A 19,756-nucleotide genomic window follows, 5' to 3' on the forward strand; every position below is an offset into this window, starting at 1 on the left:
GTATGCAATTAGAACTCCAGAAGGTGTGTGAGGGGTTCGGGTGAGCTCAGGATGATATCCTGTTTCTGTCCATAAGTTCCATGTTCCACAGTCCCCCTCAAAGGTGATGGCCTCATACACTTAGCTGAATATTTGGCCATGGCTGTCCTGCACTCTGAGACTAGTGTGGTGTAGAGTTGGGCACTTGCCCAGGGTGGGCAGCCCCCCTGGTACTGTATCCTCTTCCTTCTCAGTACCAGCTGGTCCCCGAGCAGTGAGTCCTGGGGAACCAACAGAACACTCCCGGGGAGTTCCAGAACAGAAACCGGAAGCCTGAAGGCATTCCGGAATAACTTGGCGTTCATCACAGTGTCGGCTGTCAAAGCAGAAAAAAAACAGATTTGATCATCCGTCTACACATAATGAAACAGTGGAATGATATTTATTTTTTTTATTTTGCAAATCATCATGCAAGCATAGATTGTGAGGCGTTTCATATTCTACATGCAGGGTGGCTAATGAGTTAAGTTAAGTTTATTAGTATGTTTCATACACAAAGCTATTTCAAAGGTAAACATGCAATTAAAGTTACGACAACACAAGGGACAACTTCAAATATTTACAGAATATAGTTAAATTTTTCTAAAATTATATATTAAAATGAGAAGTTCTGAACAGGTGACTATAGGTAGCAACTCGGACATCACAGTAATGACATCACGAGTGGAGGAGGAAGTTGGTAGTTTTGATTGATTTAATGCTTTGACGATTAAAAGGTACAGATGGTACAAGTTAAAACACGCCAACTGGGTAACACAAAAAAGCCAAAGGCTTGTTTCCATTGTGGTCCATGTACATACTGTACTTGGTATATTATTGAAATATAAATATCTAGCATTCAAAAGCAGCTACATTTGCAAATCGTCTAAAAGCGTTTCTGTATATGGATGATACAAGTGTCCCTGTATTTGTCAAGTAATGCAGTCAAACAGCAGCAAGGCATTACTTATTCCACTATGTTTTGCTTTAACTGTACAGTGGGAACAGTTGGTAGACCTGTCTCAGACGATCTGAAGCCTGAGATATACTTGTCATACGTGTCATGCACTGAAAATGGCAGATCTACATCGCTGGAAAGGCCATTGTAGAATATATAATATAATATAATGTGTCTGTCTAAGAGAACGTTCTATTAAAGAACATTCTCTCAGACAGAACAAAGTAGACAGTAGTAGACAACTAGATTGGCAAAAAAACATTAATACTTTGTCAGGGACAATCCCAATGGAGAAAAATAACAGCTTACCCATCTTTTGAACAACATCCGTGGTGGCTCCTTGGAAGAAGCACACATACACCACCATTCCCTCCTGTATCTGAAGACAGATTATATTACATTTTAAAGACAGCCTTTGATTTGAACATGGTGCACCCTGTTAAAATGCAGTCAGTCATTTTAGGGATATTTCTTTAATTACAGCATTTTAAAAATAGATGAACACAAGTGTCTCAAGATACATCTTTTTTATTTATTGTATAGCACTTTATTCTTCCACTTATTCTCTTTGCACTACATGATAAGTCCTTTATATTCTACCCTGTGTATTGTATGGTTGGACCACTGACGGCTGTTTCTTTTTGTGCTCATCACCAAATTGAATTATAATTATCTCATGTATCCCTTACATTAAGTGATTCAGATACAAATAGCTGCATAATACACATGTTGGCAGGTAAACAGATGAATAACCAACAAACCTCAACCCACTGTGCCTCAGCGCCATCCATGGCTGGTCTGACCTTTAACCTGGCCTGAGAACAGTGCTGCACCACCACCCTGGCCTGTAGCTTACTGGGCCTCACAGGGGGGACAGTTGGACACTTGGAGCTGCACAAGACAGACCAAGTGAAGGCAAGATGATAAGACAAGCTGCTTTTGCTCTCAAGCGAGATAAAAAGAAATATAAAAAGTTGAAGTTAAATAAAACCAAAAAATGACATACATGATGGTAATGGTTTAACCACATTATGCCATATTGTCGCTGTCGGACAGAAACCCTTTATCTCCATATTTCATCTTTTTATGTTCATGCCATATTTTATATTTCATTATATGACACTGTTGAGCAAAAGTAATGAAAACAGCTGATCTACAAACTTTTAAGCTTTTATTTTTGCTATTTTTCTTCACAGATTTAGAAAAAGTTCACCTATAATGACATGGCCAAAATATGGACGCCAGGTTGACTTGAAAATGGTTGTCTGTTTTATGACAAGTACTAACAAGAGCTTGTGACTAAATAACTACATTGGATCCCTTAGAACACAGGTTATTTTTTCCGTTTCCTTAAAAAGTAATAGCGTTGGACAAACAAGGTTTCCACCCAACAGCAACATTAAATTACTCACCTGTATGATTTCACGTTCGTTGCCCTGATGGATTCAGAGACACTGGGGGTGGGCCAGGTTTGAGACCCCTGGGGGACCAATGGATCCACCCTCTGACTGGGCCTTCTCTTAGCTGGAGATTCGGAAACCAAGTCTTGAATCCTTCTTTTGGCTCGGGCTTGGCTGCTGGTCTGGGTCTGAGCTTCTGTTTGGGTTTCAAAACAGGGTTGTTCCGCATTTGTGGTCTTGAGTTTTGCTGGCTGGTTTCTAATTCCAGGATGAGAGTGGAGTTGGGTCCCACTGTTTTGCTCAAATGTTGTACGTCTTCGAGACGTGCTCATCTGGTTTGGGGTGTGGAAATGTGGCTGGGCAGTTTTTAGGCCCTGGGTTCTTGGTGCAAATTTTGTCTGAAGACGTGGTTGAGGTTCGGGTTCAGTTTGAGACTTGCTGACCTCTTTCTGGGCTGGAGACTGTGAATCAGGTTTTGGCTGACACTGGGTTTAAGGTGAAAGGAGGGGACAAAGTGTAAGTGTTGAGTGAAGGAGTGAGATGGCAGTGCTGTGAGAGCTGACATAATTAAAGGGAGAGGAGTGCCATGTACACTTTTCCCCATAGGAAAGAAAATACTCTTAATCTAATTCAAATATTCAAGTGTGTGCATATTATGTGCGCATTGCTGTTGCCAACATCAGAGACTGACCAACCTTTCGGTCACTGAGACTGCACTCTGGCAGGTGCTCTTCATCGTTGCTACAGGTTTCTTCATCATCATCATCATCATCACCACCATATTCACTGTCCAGACAAATAGGAGGGGAAAAGTGAGAGATAGTGTAAATGTAAAAACAGCAGTTGCTTTTGTGTCTGTGTTAAAGCTGCTGAAAATGCCACACTAGTTACAATCAATAACTCTTGTTAGGGATGTATATGTATAAAATATTGTATGAGACATACTCAATACTCAAAAAGGAAGTCATACAAACAATGTAGGTATACTTCAAAAGGAGGTAATACAAACAATGTAGGAATACACACACTGTACTCTGTGAGTCTGTGCAAATCTCTCTGAATGATGAGTGCGAGTCTGTGCTCATCTCTCTGAATGATGAGTGCAGTTTAGTGTGTGTAGTGTGTTTTTGTGTGCGTCTCTACCATGAGTGCGAACACACAATACCCCCCCACCCACCCACCTGATTGTGTATGAGTCTTGAGGCAGCTGTGGGGAGCCCACCATGGCCTCTAATAACCCCTCGTTGGGTTCTAGAACCCCTGAGAACTGGAGTTCCATCTGGTTTTTCAGTATAGTCCTCTTCTTGGTTCCGGAACACTCTGAACAGTTGTCAATCCAGCGCACAACGTCTGGCTTCATGGTCTTCCAGAAGTACCTTGCGTTTCAAAGGCCAGAGAAAATACTGCTTTTACTGACTTGCCTAAGTAAAACAACATCATATAATCCCAGAACTGAACCACTCACTGTGCAGCCTACAATATCAACGATAATAAAAACAATGCAAGTTCTGTTTTAAAGATGAATTGAAAGTTAAAATATTTTTTTTTTAATAAACCTCTCGTTGAGCAGGCGGAGACATTTTTTCACATCAAGGTGGTTGAGATCGTCGTGGTAGCTGACCAATGCCATCTCCACATCCTCTCTGCTCCTCAGAACCCGACGCACACGACCCCCCCGTACCATGTGCATCTCATCATCTAGGAAACCAGGAGATTAATTGTCACGTAGAGTTGATCAGTATAATGCACTACTAACTATAGGGGTCAATTTGCACACTTGTCATGTTACAATGAAGGCATCGGACTATTCACCAGAGTGTCTTTGACTTTGAAATGGCTCATTTACATAGAGAATGAATTGAAACCTTTGACTGGAGAACAGCCACCCAATCACCCTATGGTTTTCAATAGTTGTGTAGACAGAATGAATCATAACTCGAATCCTCCCGACTTGGCCATGCGCTACCCCTTTTTTCCTTAATGGAAAAAAAAGGGGGGGGGGGGGGGTAGAAAGATTAAAAACTAAAACATGTTAATCTGTGAACTGAATCTAAGACATTGTGGTTATATGATCAACGCATCAACTGTCTAAGCCACCAGGGGCACCCACCCCATCTTTGTTTCCACCAGGCCGAATGCAGGCCAAGGAAAATGTTTTGCCCTGCATTTTTCACATCTGCCTTTTACCAAGAGGCCGACTTATGTAAAATTATTATTTTGATATTACTCCTTCAGATTATCCAAATTTCACGCAAATCGGTACACATGATCTCCATAGTCATGTGATCAAGACGGATCTGTTTGATTTTTCATATTCCATCCTGATTGGCTAAGATTGACATCTAAAGTTTGCAGGAGTGGCCCGTTTTGAACAAAATGCTTCAAATCATGAACTGATTGCAAAACTTTTTTTTTTTAAATATTACTTCTTCAGATTTTACGCAAATTGGTACACATGATCTCAATAGTCATGTGATCAAGACGGATCTGTCCGATTGTTCATATTCCATCAACATTGCTGGCCCACAATAACCTACCTGACCTGGCAGAGACCTGTGCTCCAAGGAGCACTTTTTCTAGTTGTAACTGCAATTGTTTGTAGAGAGAAAAGGACTGAGCACTCAGAAAAAAAACTGGAGAGAATACTCATGTATTGCAGAGATTAAAATTGCTAACATGTTTCGACAGGACTGGTCTTCATCTAGACTTACAAACATACAGACAGACCATTGAATAGTGTCAAATCACAGAAACCATGCAAATGAAATCTATCATCAACAAACGCACGTGTGTGCGTGAACGTTTTGAATTAAATCACATTCTTTGTATTTGCGGTAGGCCTATATTTGTTTCTATTTTGCCCTACTTTCTTATATTTTTGTATTAGTGTAGCATTCTCCTGTTAATACTGGCCACTCACTCACATGTGTTCCTTTATGTGTTAATTGATTGAATGTCCATGTGTTCCTATCTGACTATAATCAGTATGACACACACACACACACACACACACACACACACACACACACACACACACACACACACACACACACACACACACACACACACACACACACACACACACACACACACACACACACACACACACACACACACACACACACACACACACACACACACACACACACACACAGTGTTAATTGTATCTGATAAGACTATTCATTTGCATGATTCACGTGATTTAATTTTATTTTCACGCCCTCTCCTCCAGTTTTCTTAGAGCTCAGATCTTTTCTTCTCTCTTCAGTCATTGTTCTCGTTGATCATGGAAGCACCATCAGTTTACTTTTGTAACTTTTTTCAATCTCTGTTGAGCACCTGGTTGGCTTCTTTGTTTTTCTCTGCAATTGTTTGTAGTTTGGATACAGCCTTTATACAAACCTTTAATGATATACTTCTTGGCAAACCTCCTGAAGGTGTTTTTCTCCACACTGTTCAGTCCTGGTGCAGGGTAGGTTCCTCTACGCAGGTATCGCTCCACTGCATCATACTTGGCAAAGAACATCTGCTCAAACAGAAAACATAGAATTACATTTAAGACCATCCTCTTGTTATATTCTAATGCCATGTTTCTCATGCTCAACTCTGAGGACCCATATTTACAGCTGGATTTGATCCTATCCACGTAAACAGGCAGGCATTTACACGTAGGTTCAGCTGAGTGCTGATTGCACAACACTGGCTGTATCTTAAGGGCTGCTGCCCCCTGGAAGAAAATGAAGCCACTGCATAATGACCTCCATCTGATTTAGTTTTTTGCCATTTAGTATTTCTGTCTGATCCAACCTATGATAAGAATGGACTGGAAAAATTATTATATGGATAACGGAGGATTGACAGGGGTAGACTGGACAACATCACAGTTGGTGAGCTTTGCATCACAAGCACCAGCCAGCCTGTTCACCTCTATACATTTCACCCCCCCCCCCCCCACTCAAGGTTTAAGGTGTCTTTATTGTTACATACTGTATATAAGTAACCTTAGCTGACCATAACACTTCCTGAAAATACATGTGCATCACCCTCCGACCAGTACAAACACAATTGATGAACATGTATTGTCCTGACAATATACAGAGTGCTCTTTGCTGTGTATACTAGTTAGTATCCAACCTGCATTCTACCTGCTACTATTAGTCCCTAACATTCATTTATCTAATATTGCTGTTAATGCCAGATCATTACCTGATCTTGGGTTGTGACCGCCTCTAGTGGAGCAGGCTGGGCTGAGTTGATTCTGACCTGGTCCTGCAAGAGAAAGGACAGGCACATTTTAGACAGAACCCAGGTTCATGTGATTGTTTATTTTGGTTGTGGTTTCATTTGTAGATTGGTAACAGTATGCCTGCCACTGCTACAGTCAATCATGGTACTTTGAGAGTATATACTCACTCACTCACTCATACATTATTTCTCTATTCTCCCCGTTCTTGTCTCCACTATACAATGAAATGAAGCAAAACGTTTTTACGGCATGGCTTTGTAGGAGGCAAGCGGTCTAGAATTGGGCCTGTGAGGCCAGCATCCACACCTGCGTAATGAACCTACAAGTGTAAAGTGCCATGTACACAGGTGTTGGTCTCCTCACCCAAGGGTTGCTGTAAACAAAGAGCGAAGGAACAGCATCCGGTCGGAGGCGGACCTCATTCCCGCTGTGGTCGAAGCAGTCTTCTGTGAAATGGGCTGAACACACGGAGGACCAGAGTGGAGGTTGCCAGTTTGGTCGACCCACGTTCCTCAGCCAGCGAGACAACAGTGCCAGGTTCTCAATAGGAAATCTGCAGAACGACATGGGTCAGTGTTGACAGGTACTCTGTACAAGACAACATTCACAACTTCCCTCTCTCCCCCCTTTCACTCCCTCCTGTCCCATCTCATTTCCTCTCTTGCTGATCCGAGTTCTGGTCTGATGTAACACACAACAGAAACTATTGCCCAGCAACAGCAATTTGTGCTCTCGTTAACCGTTGCTTAACAATACCGATTTGTGCGATGTCAGTGCTGTGACGTAGGGCATGTCCCTATTTGGGCATAATTCGTCCAACCACCCGCCTACAGACACAGAACTTGTACTTTATATAGTATAGAATGGAGTAGATTATGATGTTCCATACTTGTGGAAGGTCATGCCCAGTCCTCTCTCTACTGGTCCACAGCAGTTTGTACAGTTGTAGACGCTACAGCGATATCTTCTCTTCTTGGTGCTGTTGACGCAGGTGTTGCAGGTGGAGATCCAGCGGGCCAGGTCTTTACTCACTGTGGCCCAGTAGAACTGCTTCCCGATGGCCTGCTGACACATACCCTGACCCCGATGACCCTGGTTGTCATGGAAGTGGCACAGTATCTCATTCACCTGGAGAGAGAAAATGAAGGCTTTATATATGTCTAAACATAATGTCAGTTCTTTCAAAAACAATATCTGTTCCAATACTCACTTAGAACAGAGAATCTGTGCAGGAGTCCGCTAATAAACACTTAGATCATGAAAATGTATTATTATTCATCTTCGATTTGTTGTCAGACACAGTAGAAGTATCATCGGTCTTATTGTAATAAAGAGTATCAGTTGGATTTGTTGAATTGGTTGACGTAGAGCTGCCCCAGGATTGAGTTCACCACGAATAGTGGGGGCTACATACTGGTTAGGAAAGGTGTGAATAATGAGGTTGCTAGTTTGAATTTCCTCACAGGCTGGGGAAAGAGAGCAACTGAGAAATACTCTCCTCAGGCTCAAAGACTATCTATCATTAACGCTTAAGTATGTATACTTATATAGGCTTAAAAATTAAAAAAGTGGAAGACTTATTATTACACTGGGCAGCTTGCGGGCAGGGTGGTGTAAATGTCTAGTGCTCAGTAAGCCTTCCCTGAATAAACAATGGTTGTTATGTAATAACAGTTAACAATAATATATAATAATAATAATGAGCAGAACTTTGAATCAAAGCACCTCTTCTCTGCTACGTGGTACTTTGAGAGGCGGGTTGACCTGTGTGTACATCAACACTCCATCTGAAACAGAGAAGAAACAGCAGTATTTTAGAGTTTGTAGTCAAAGCATTTCAACTTCAGACATTACATACACTGGGGTGTGACAGGAAACTCCACTGTGGGGTATAGTCTTGGTTTACATTTTCATTGCTTTATTTTACAGAATAGTAGGAAGAAAGGAAAGGAAGCAAGTAAACTGAATACATAGGACCATAGTTGTAATTTCACTACAAATTGGAATTTCTTTGATCTTTTGTTTTATGAAATTGTTTTTTTTTTTTTATAAAAAAAAATGGGTCTGCGACCAACAATTGGGTCCCGACCCACTGTTTGGAAACACTGCACTATCCGGTCAGCTCCTGGCACTCCCACATATTCTTTTCTCTCACCAATCACAGCGAAGCGTTTGGACGCTCGCCTCACTGAGTTCTTATGGACCTTGGTGTATGGAGGCAAAACCCTATGCTTCAGATACCTGCAAAGTCACAACACAACTTCAAAAGACCATAAGGACACTCCTTTAATTACAATACAGTAAATAAACATGCATTAATCATCCACAAAACCTTGTGTTGTGCTAGCGTAGTTATTATTTTAAAAGTATATCTGGGTCATTATGATCATCAAATAGTTTTGTGCTACTGTGCTCTCAAAACATTAATGGAGCCAATGCTGCTGCCTTTATTTTCAGGAGTAATTACAGTTTGATACAGTAGTAGCAGTATTATAAACAGCAGTAGTTCTTTCCTGGCTGGCTGTAAGTGCATGATGTAAGCAGCTTGATGAGTTCTCATGCTTAATCTATACTTCAGGCTTCAGGTACCTTTCTATGTTGTCATACATCACGAAACATGGCTCAGCAGCGCATGTCCTCATGACACCCTGAATCCCTGTTCTGTTGTTGTTGTTGTCGTTGTTGTTGTTGTCGTCAGGAGGAGGGAGGGAGTACTGGTGTTCTGGAAGTTCCCCACGGAGGTCTGGGCGTTCTAAGGCTGCTTCTGATGTTTCTGAGGTTTCCACGGTTTCTGCTGCGCCTGAGGCAGCGATGAGCTCCTCCAGAGTGGAGATCTGGAGGGAGACCTCATCTGCAGGAATGGGCAGCTAGATTCAGATCAGATTTCAGATTCAGTTCTTATTGTCACTTAGATGCACCATTCAGGTACATACTGCTGCTACAGCTCAAAAGAATTATAAAAAAAGAGATGTCATAAAAGCACAAAGACAAAAGACAACAAAAAGGTGGTAACTACCATGTTATTTTTTTTACTCAATTAAATGCTTCATTTTAGAATTTCTTTCATACACAAGGAAACCCAGTGTGCTACATAAGAATGTATGCATGTGCATGTGTCTTAATACATACTTTGGGCTGGGCAATGTTATCATGACTGAATGCTGGAAGAAATATTTTCTATAAAATTCAACGATTCAGCAATGCACCTACATGTTTTCAATGTCGTCCTTATTTAAGGAAATCACAATTCCAAATAAAAACGCATGTGTATGTACAAACCCTGTCTGCACCTTCTCTTGCTCAAAGTCTCTCCATTCCTTATTAGATAATGCTGATTATGTCATTTTGACCATGACCTTGACCTTCATGGTGACTTGACCTTTATGACCCAAAAGATGCCCTCAGGATAGCCTACTAATCATGCAAACCAAGTTTCATGGAAATCCACCGATGCGTTCTTGATTTTGACAATGGCCTGATCCAGTTGTTTTGCTCACGGACACTGAAAGGACCGATTACATAGACCAAGCTCACTAACTGCTACTATGTCAAGTTTGCACTATGATGTTGGTTTGCACTGTCTTGTCCTGTCTTGCACCAGTCCTGTTGTAAACTGCGCTCCACTGTACTAAACCAAATGTTTACATGTCATCGCAATAAAGTCTTCTGATTCTGATTCTGATTGTGATCTGATTCTGATATGTTGAGGGATCAGACGATAGAAAAAATGCAGATCTACAAGCTCACCACGTGTCACGACACTCTGTGAGCTTGTAGATCGGCTATTTACGCTACTAAAATATACTAAAATATGGAGATATGAGGTTTCTGCCCAACAGCAACGATATACATCATTACATATTATCATTAATTTTGATGTATCCTTCACCTGGACCTCCCTCTGTACAGTCATGATGGTGGGAACGGCCTCTGGTTTCAGAATGACCTGACCCTCCTCTCCGACCTGGAAGCAGGAGGGGTCAAAGTGATTGGAGCATAGACAGGAGAGGTACCGCAGGGAGCCCCTGTCTCTCTGGGCCACAGACAGCCACTTCTCCCTAATTTCTGGGTCCTTGGGGAACCTGGGACAGAGGAGGAGAGAAGCTGAACCTGGAGAGGTCATTTTAAGAATTGTCTTCTTGCTATGGTATGAGTAATAGAAAGAAGGATGGATGGAAAGATGGCTATAGATGGAATAGGCTGGATACTAGTTCTTTCGGTTATATGCAATAACCAAGATGGTGCATCGGTCAGGATGCAAAGAATGGACGAGGAGACGTGACTTGGTTTTGTAACTGTATTAGTCCAGTAGGCTACTTCACAGTATTATTTACATCAGTTTTCTTCTCATGAACTCATAATGCTTGTGAAGATATTAAATAAACTCAAATAGTTTCGACTTAAACTTGACTTGTAGAACAAAGGCTGGAGGACACGCCCCCTTTCTTCCCGGGTTGAATCACATAAACGTGACTACGTAACTACCTGTTACTATGGTAACCTGAGCATTTAAAGGTACATACACCCATTATGTCCTGGCATTTTAAACAGCTAGAATGAAGAGAGCAAGGGAAAATACATCTGAAAAAGAGAAGTAAAATGTTATGTACCACCAAAGAAAGAAAGAAAGATTCAGAGAAATAAGAGTTATGTACTTGTGGAAAGTGACCCTGTTGGGATTGTTCCAGCTGCTGCTCTCACAGCCATAGGCCAGACACTGCAGTATCTGAGTTCCTGCTGTCTTGGGCCCCAGGATCCTGTGTCGACACTGGGGACACTTCTTCACCCAGTCCTTAACGGCAACCGTCACATTACCCCAGTAGTACAGAGACTGAGGAAAGACACAACATTGTAATTTAATCAAATAACCATGTGTGTGTGTGTGTGTTGGTGTGTGTTGGTGTGTGTGTGTGTGTGTGTGTGTGTGTGTGTGTGTGTGTGTGTACACATTATCACCCGGTAATCCACCATTGCCCGAGGTTATGTTTTAACTTAACACGTGACTTTGCTTGCAGTTGTAAAAATCTGCCATCAAACTCAGTTGTTGTGTATCATATAGTAAACTTCTTGCTGGAGTTTATGTGTGCACCAAGGAGCTAAAATATAGACCGTGAAACAGCAACGTTCGATTGTGGAATGATATTTTCATATATTGGCTGCATAATGGTGAGGCCGGCAGCACATGCTTTTCTTTTTAATGTTTGCCCATTTTTTCTCCCAATTTAGTTGTTATGCCCGCTCACTGTAATCTTGTCACTGCTGACCCCTACTGGTTGATCTTCAGACTGGTTGGTGTGCAAAAGTAATGGCATTTAACACAGAGGAGAGGTCTCCTCTGTGTAGCATTTTAACTTACTCTTTCATCATAGAAACAAGTGGGCTTATAACCAAAACGATCCATGTTCTCTGGGAGAAGTGGTGTTAGTGTTCCGTGTAGAAATATTGTTAGTGGGAATGAAAACATAGTCGCACCAACCGGAAGTGATGCGCTGAAGGCATACACAAAACACCGGTTTCCTTGCGCTCTGGCTCTACGTTTTCGTCCTCCCAGAGCCAACAGACATAGAACAAACAGCAGAGGGCGCTGTTTTTCATTTTCAGTTGGCGATGGGTTCCCAGATTGCTGCCAGTGTGACTGTGCTTGAGCTAGTCGAGGACTTCAAATATGTCAGTGACTAGACTGTCTTGACGAAACAGGACATAAAAGGTCTGGAAGGCATTTGCCTGGAATGCCTTTTCTGGGATGAGGATAGTGTGGACATATTGATTATGTTTATTGCTTATCAAGACATGTCACATGTTGTTTCCTGATTTCGTTTTAGGATGTGTGCACTGTATAATTATATTGATGTATTTAAAGAGAACAGTTTTCGACTGGGCAGTATAAGCTCTGGCAAATCTGCTAGGTTTCCAAACTAGACAGCCTAGTCAGAAACTTACACTGTGCTATTTAAATACATCAATATAATTATACCGTTTTTTTAATTATGGAAATGTTAACTTACAAGCTAATAAATACATGTTTAAAATCAATATTTGTGTAAAATTATTGATTGATTGATTTCCTTACAAGTAAGCTGTGTAATAGCGGGATAATGTAACATGACGTGGACATTATAATCCACTTCACAGTGGTCCGGGAGGGCTCCAGGGAGTCCCCAGCTAAATTAGTTAACATAAAATCAAACATTTTAACCACTTTAAACATATTTTATACATTGAATATTAAAAAAGAGCAGATATAAAAGCTTGCGAGCTATTGAGAAATGTTGAATAATTTACATTTTTGAACACAAATCTTCTCTTCTGGGGGTCCCTGGCACAAAAGATTTTCAGATGGGCAGCCAAATACATATCAATTTGGGGGTCCTTCACATGACAAAGTTTGAGAACCACTGCCCCAGGGGTCTACAGTAGGCTGGGTAGGCCCCCTCCAATCTATTTAGTCTTGTCTGTCTACTGCTACCTGTAGAGGAGAGGAGGAGAGTCTGTGGTTGTGGTGAGAGAGGGAGTTGGTTCACAGGATAAAATACTCATGGGAAATTATCTGTGGGACAGCCTCGCTGTTAAACCCACAAACCACAGCACGCACAAACACACACACGCACGCACGCACAAACACACGCACGCACACCGGCATGCGCACTACATTAGGGCTGCAACAATTGATACTTTTCTTAAAGATTATTCTGTTGATTAGCCTACGTTTTTGATTAATCGAATAAGCTTGAAGCTTTATTTTATGAATGTTGTGTCTGAGCTGTTTTATTGTTTTATTATTTATTGTTTGTTTATGTTTGTATTTTGTATGTTTATTAAAAAAGCAATAAACATATTGATTATGTTTATTGCTTATCAAACATATTGATTTTGACTGATCGGTCAGTCCTACAAAAAACAACAACCTAGAGGTTCGTAGGCTAACACCTACGTCTCACACCTACGTCTGACACCTACGTCTCACCGCCTAGCCGACCAATTTGTCTGAGTCCTAGTGTCGGGGGCTTTGTCAGACTACCCGTTGTACCCGTCTGTCTGTGTCCCTTTTTGCCCATATATGGAGATCTCTGTTTCTGTCTGTCTACCTGTGTTCCCTTTATTCCCATATATTTAGATCTCTGTATCTGTCAGTCCTTGTCCCTTTTATGCCCATATATGTGGAGATCACTGATGTCATCAGTATATGCCCATATATGGAGCTGACTGATTGGTTTGCGCCGAGATCTATTTCTGTCATGCCTTGTCCCTTTTATGCCCATATATGGAGATTGCTGATGTCTTCAGTTTATGCCCATATATGGGCATGCCATGACGACTTAGACGACAACAGTCCATATTTCGGCGTAGCTGCATTGGGAATTCCTTATATGGTTATGGCTGACTCACAGTAACATTAGTGTGATGTCAGAGGGCCGCCGTCCGCCCGCCGGCCTGCTGGTCCTCCCTATTCACCGCCAAAGTTTTTTCATAATAAAATCACCCACTGCCAGGGTTTTTAATCATTTTTTTATAGAAACAATGTGAATTATTTGTCCGTTTATTTTTTAACATTGAAGTGAATGGATTTTTTTTATTTTTTTATTTTTTTATTTATTAATTCGTTAGGGTTAGGGTTATAAATTTATACTCAAAAATTAGAGAAACATTTTAGGAATTCAAAAACAGAATAAAAAAAAATTATTAAAAGGGGAGAATTCTCCCCTTTGGCGGTAAACACCATTGACTGAAAAGGGGAGAATTCTCCCCTTTGGCGGTGAGTCCTTTGGCGGTGAGTGTGTTAAAGGTTTTATGACATTCCTTCAAACGTATAATATAATGATCTATTTATTTTGTATTGTTTTCCATTTGTTTATCTACTTTTTGTTTATATATTAATTTATATTCATCTAATTCATCATATTACTAATCTAATTTGAGTAATATGCTGCATTCACAGTAGTGGCGACATAAGCTAGTATAACAACCAAGCATGGTCAGCTGACAGCTACACCAGTGGCTCTCAGGGTGGAAACCTCATACTGTATGTCCAAAACTGTTACTTTTCAGGATGCAAAAGCATCAAAAGTAGCAGATCTACAAGCTCGAAACGTGTGGCTTGCGGATCTGATACTTTTGATGCTTTTGTGTGACGCTGTAGTATGATCAAGTAGGGTGGTAATATACGAACAAAGCACAAAAAGTTAGAATATGGAGATAAGAGGTTTCTGCCCAACGGCGACGATATTAAGGTAACAAGGGACAGTCAACCAGGTCTTACATGGTCAACTGAAGGGGGAAAAAAATCTGAAACCTTGTATCTCCATGTTTCAACTTTTTAATGTTTTTTGGCATCCCTTTATAATATAGACCCTTTAACAGACGACGTCACACTGATAAGAACCAGTATGCGTGCACCAAGCCCCCAGAACCCAGTGGTTTCATTGAAGCCAAATGGACATGCTGGCCATTTGAGGTATTGCAGGTGTGGCCAATGTACAGTATATGTACGAGCCCATGGTGCTCCAGTGTCGTCACTGAGGACCCAAATAGGCCGCGCCCATCACATTTTCCAATACGTTTCCAACCCGGAAGAAGGGTTCAATTGGGCCCATGCGCTGGGTGAGCAACTCAATGCAAGTGGATGGGAGGCGATATCCGGTGCCCTCTCTATTATTTTTAACTCTATGGCGTGCACAGGCCGGCACCAAATGAAACCCATTCTGTCATGTCTGTCATGTCTGTCATGTCTGTCATGTCTCGCTAGGACGCGGCCTCACTAGCCAACACACAAGAGGAGGTTGAATGAGCTGAAACCAGCGCAACCCGAAACAATATGTTGGGAATTGATTCCATGAAACAATCACCTGTGCGTCCAGTCACAATGTTGGTAAACAAATAATTGGTCTATACGCACAGGTGATCGTTTCATTCATTCAATCAATTCCCAACATATTGTTTCGGGGTGCGCTGGTTTCAGTTCATTCAACCTCCTCTTGTGTGTTGGCTAGTGAGGCGCGTCCTAGCGAGACATGACAGAATGGGTTTCTTTTGGTGCCGGCCAGCGCGCGCATACTGGTTCTTATCAGTGTGACGTCGTCTGTTAAGGGGTCTATATAAATATGCACAAATTAGGCGTTGGCCCCACCTGGTGACCAGAGGTTGAACCAGGAATTGTAAAACAGCTGAACACACTGTGTAAACAACATTCAGGGCATACTTGCCAGCATTTAACAGTCCCGACCCTTAGTGACCTATTCGATCCCAATCTTCCCATATATGGATATATAGATGGAGACAATCAACCTCCACAATTCTGACATCATAGAATCTCTCCTAGACTGCTATACATGGAGATACCTAACTTACCTAGTTCTGACATCAGAGAAACCCTCCTGGAACTCCATATATGGAGCTAACCGAAACGTCCAGGACTGACATCATAGTCCCAGTTTTGGGCATAACATACATAGCCCGCAATTTCCCCCATACAGACTCAGATTCAGTGAGAGCTACAAGAAAGTTGCCCTCACAATGTCTATTTCTCAGGTTCTTAACCCTGGATTGCTCCCCTGCATGCTAGCCACAATCCCTCAGCACTCTGCTCAGCTGTTGAGAATGCTCATTTGTTAGTTACATGGGCTGCTTTGTCTCAAGTTCAATCTATTCTGTTTCTACGTCTTATTGTGCTATTATTGCATGTTGCTTTTTGCCTTTCATTCCTTGGCCCCATTTAACGCTGCTTGCAGCTATATTTTATAGTTAAAATCGCTACTGTCATGGTATTTTTTGGTTTCATGAGACCTGTATATGCACATTGCAAAACAAGAGACCAAAAAACTAAGTATGATATATCTTCTTTTATTTTCCTGAACCGATTATTTAATAAAAGTTGCAATGCATTCCGTGGGATTTCCTGCTCAGTTTGCCTCCCAGTGCCTGACGAACACTGACGAATCTGCCAGCTGGAATTGCAGGACCAAGTTACGTGATGATGCTGTTGTATGCTTTTTAAAATATAATCCTTGGTTGACACAGGCCTGACCAACCTGTAGGAGTTGCTCGTGCAACGACAAAGAACGCCCTCTCCGTATTTGCTGGGGGGATCCATGCCTTTGCTTTTGATATCCCCCATGATCATTAGTTGTTATGGCCAGTGGGGATATGTATTTTCCAGATCGAATAGGAAATACACGCATTTCCTTTTGGGAACTGTAGACTGTCTGAAATGTTTGATATTTAAGTTTGATAATATATCAATTTTATAATTTCTTTAAGCACATTAATAACCATGGTGTCCCTATTTGGAGCAAAACAAAAAACACTAATTTCTAATTTCCTTATTTCAAAAATACTAGATTTATAATACAATGTGTGAGCTTGTAGATCTGCTATTTAAGTATAGGGTGTAACGTCTCCCCCTGTTTTTTTTAACAAGGCAACGACATACCCTGGGTTCGTCGTTGCCATCATTATCCAACCTCAAGAATCAGATCAAAGCGCGTTACACACCGTTTGAAACCACTGTCTCTGCTCTTCATACAGTATATAATTAGTAAAACATCACAAATGCACTTGCATAATAATAATTATTCTATTTTGTATGCCCCATCATTGGCTCAAACTGAGAATGCTTCACTAATAACAATTCTGTATTTATTATTCAAGAACTAGCTCCTGGGTGTGCTCAGAAGTGAGAGAACCTCACCATAATCTGTGCTCTCATCTTCCCGATGCCTGCGTGGTCGTTGTCTTCATGGTAACGTGTCAGGATCTCCTGCAGTTCCCCGTAGCTCCTAACCACCTTCAAAAGGCGGCCCTTGTACGACTTAAACAGGCATTTATCTAACAGACAGAATTTAAAGTTTTTCACTCTCCTATGCTAAAGTTCAAGGATCAACTTCAAAAGAAATAATAATAATATATATATCTGTTAATGAATTCATTATTTCTTGATTTTGGTTTTGGAAATGTCAAACGTCAGTGGCCCACATTCAGACAAACATAAAAACTGACAAAACAAAAACAAACTATTTACATTATAGTTTAATAATGAAGTTCACAGAGGACAGGCAACTTGTTTTCCTTTTCTTACACACCTTTATAGATGACTTTTTTGCTTGCTCTTCTGATGGAATACCTCTCACTCTTGGTTTTAACCTCAGAAGGGTAGGTTCCAGTACGAACAAACAACTCCACATTGTCCATCATGCGTCCTTCAAGTCCATATATGGACTTGAAGATATACTCACCTGACATCTGTAGGAGATGAGTGGCGTATAGGGGAAGATGAGAGACAAAATGGGAACAGGAAACAAGGGTGAAAATGGGAAGAGCAATATATATATATATATATATATATATATATATATATATATATATATACACACACATACATACATAGTATATAACGTTAATAGCTAAAGTGTCTCCCACCCACAGGTGTAAAGTAACTAAGTATATTTACTAAAGTACTGTACTTGAGTACAATTTTGAGGCATTTTTTTGTTTACTTTACTTGAGTATTTCCAATTTTCAGTACTTTTACTTCTACTCCACTGCATCTCAGAGGTAAATATTGTACTTTTATTCCACTACAATTATTTGAAAACTTTACTAGTTGGTAGATTGTGATTATTATTTCGGCCATTTGAAAATAGCCGATCTACAAGCTCATAATGCGTAACATCTGCTATTTTAAAAGGATTTGTATTAATTTTATACATTTGAAAACTTGTAAAATGGAACTTCCTACTTTTGGTACTTTATGTACATTTTGAATTCTGGACATTTACTTGTAAAAGAGTATTTCTACGTTGCAGTATTGATTCTTTGACTTAAGTAAAACATTTGAGAACATCACTGGTCCCACCTTTAAATCCCACTAGCCCCTACGGAACCTCTCCCTCCGCTGTATGGCTCCGAGATGAGGTTCCTCGTTTCTCGGTGCCGTTTTAGCAGGACATTGTCGCACATTTTCCACTTTACATGTTTCTTACCCCTTTCTGCACATCGTATCCAAAAAGTAAAGGTTTTCTGCCATGCTCTCAGATGTTTTAAGTTCTAGCGCACAATAAAAGCTATCCAACGAGTTGAAAAAAGTATTCAATTCGCCTCTGTCCTCAGCCGGTTCCATAATATTTTGCATTAGAAGATGCAATTCAACATTTGACCAGTAGGGGAATCAGTAATGTTATCTCTACGGGCGCAACTCTTGCGCAATGTCTTAAAAACATGTAACCGGATGAGGACAGAGGCGAATTAAATACTTTTTTCAACTCGTTGGATAGCTTTTATTGTGCGCTAGAACTTAAAACATCTGAGAGCATGGCAGAAAACCTTTACTTTTTGGATACGATGTGCAGAAAGGGGTAAGAAACGTGTAAAGTGGAAAATGTGCGACAATGTCCTGCTAAAACGGCAACGAGAAACGAGGAACCTCATCTCGGAGCTATACAGCGGAGGGAGAGGTTCCGTCGGAGCTAAAATCCCACATGCAGTAGCGTATTGAGACAAACTGACGTCGGGGGACAAAACTCGTCGGTACACCCATAACAAAGTTTCACGAGTCAGTCATCGCTCGGCACATCAACATGTCCCAAAAATGACTTACCTTGTTGATTGTGAGTTGTAGTGTGTTGTAATTTACATACTATTTTGAGACTATCTTGAATATAAGCTTTAATTGACGCTTAAAGTTACGTTGTGCTTCTGATTTAAAGCTGTGAACACTTTTGTAACCCTAGCCATTTCAGACTTCTGCTTCCGACTTGTTTATATACTGCCGCCATCTAGTGGTGTGGGGGGGTACGAACAAGTGCTTTAGTACAGTGGTTCTCAAACTTTTACACTTCAAGGACCCCCCCTTAACTCTGAGTCTGAGTGTACAAATGGAACCAAATCCATTTGGTACTGTCAGAGTTACAGACTTGCAAGGGTCATTTTAGAATCCCCAGGCTCAAGGAACCCTGAGAGTCCATGGAACCCACTCTGAGAACCACTGCTTTAGTAACCTGCTTCTATCCTTGCGTCACCAGGCTTCGATCATCCCGTTTATTTCAGAGTAAAATAATACGGGTTTAATAACTAATTTAACTATGATCATTTAACACAAAGGAAATATGTGGTGGCTCTATGCTTTATTCATACAAATAAAAG

The 19,756-nt window shown here is 41.0% G+C and overlaps 1 protein-coding gene across 1 annotated transcript; it reads right to left on the bottom strand.

Annotated features, from left to right (window-relative positions):
* Positions 1-8: 8 nt before the first annotated feature.
* On the bottom strand, positions 9-19,333 carry LOC308074789 (uncharacterized protein; the record flags this gene model as incomplete). The annotated part of the gene is made up of 19 exons (XM_080414290.1): positions 19,212-19,333; positions 17,698-17,857; positions 17,307-17,443; positions 11,278-11,453; positions 10,512-10,704; positions 9,212-9,489; positions 8,778-8,863; positions 8,348-8,409; positions 7,512-7,750; positions 6,986-7,175; positions 6,583-6,645; positions 5,779-5,902; positions 3,933-4,074; positions 3,558-3,752; positions 3,072-3,162; positions 2,389-2,861; positions 1,738-1,867; positions 1,286-1,355; positions 9-355 (listed from the first exon to the last, which is right to left on the bottom strand). The coding sequence occupies exons 2-19, from the start codon at positions 17,855-17,857 to the stop codon at positions 9-11; spliced, it is 3,156 nt and encodes a 1,051-aa protein (XP_080270416.1). The 5' UTR covers positions 19,212-19,333.
* Between the last annotated feature and the right edge of the window lie 423 nt (positions 19,334-19,756).

This window comes from Gymnoscopelus braueri (assembly GCF_963280865.1).
Source record: "Gymnoscopelus braueri genome assembly, chromosome: 19".
Classification (NCBI taxonomy): Eukaryota; Metazoa; Chordata; class Actinopteri; order Myctophiformes; family Myctophidae; genus Gymnoscopelus; species Gymnoscopelus braueri.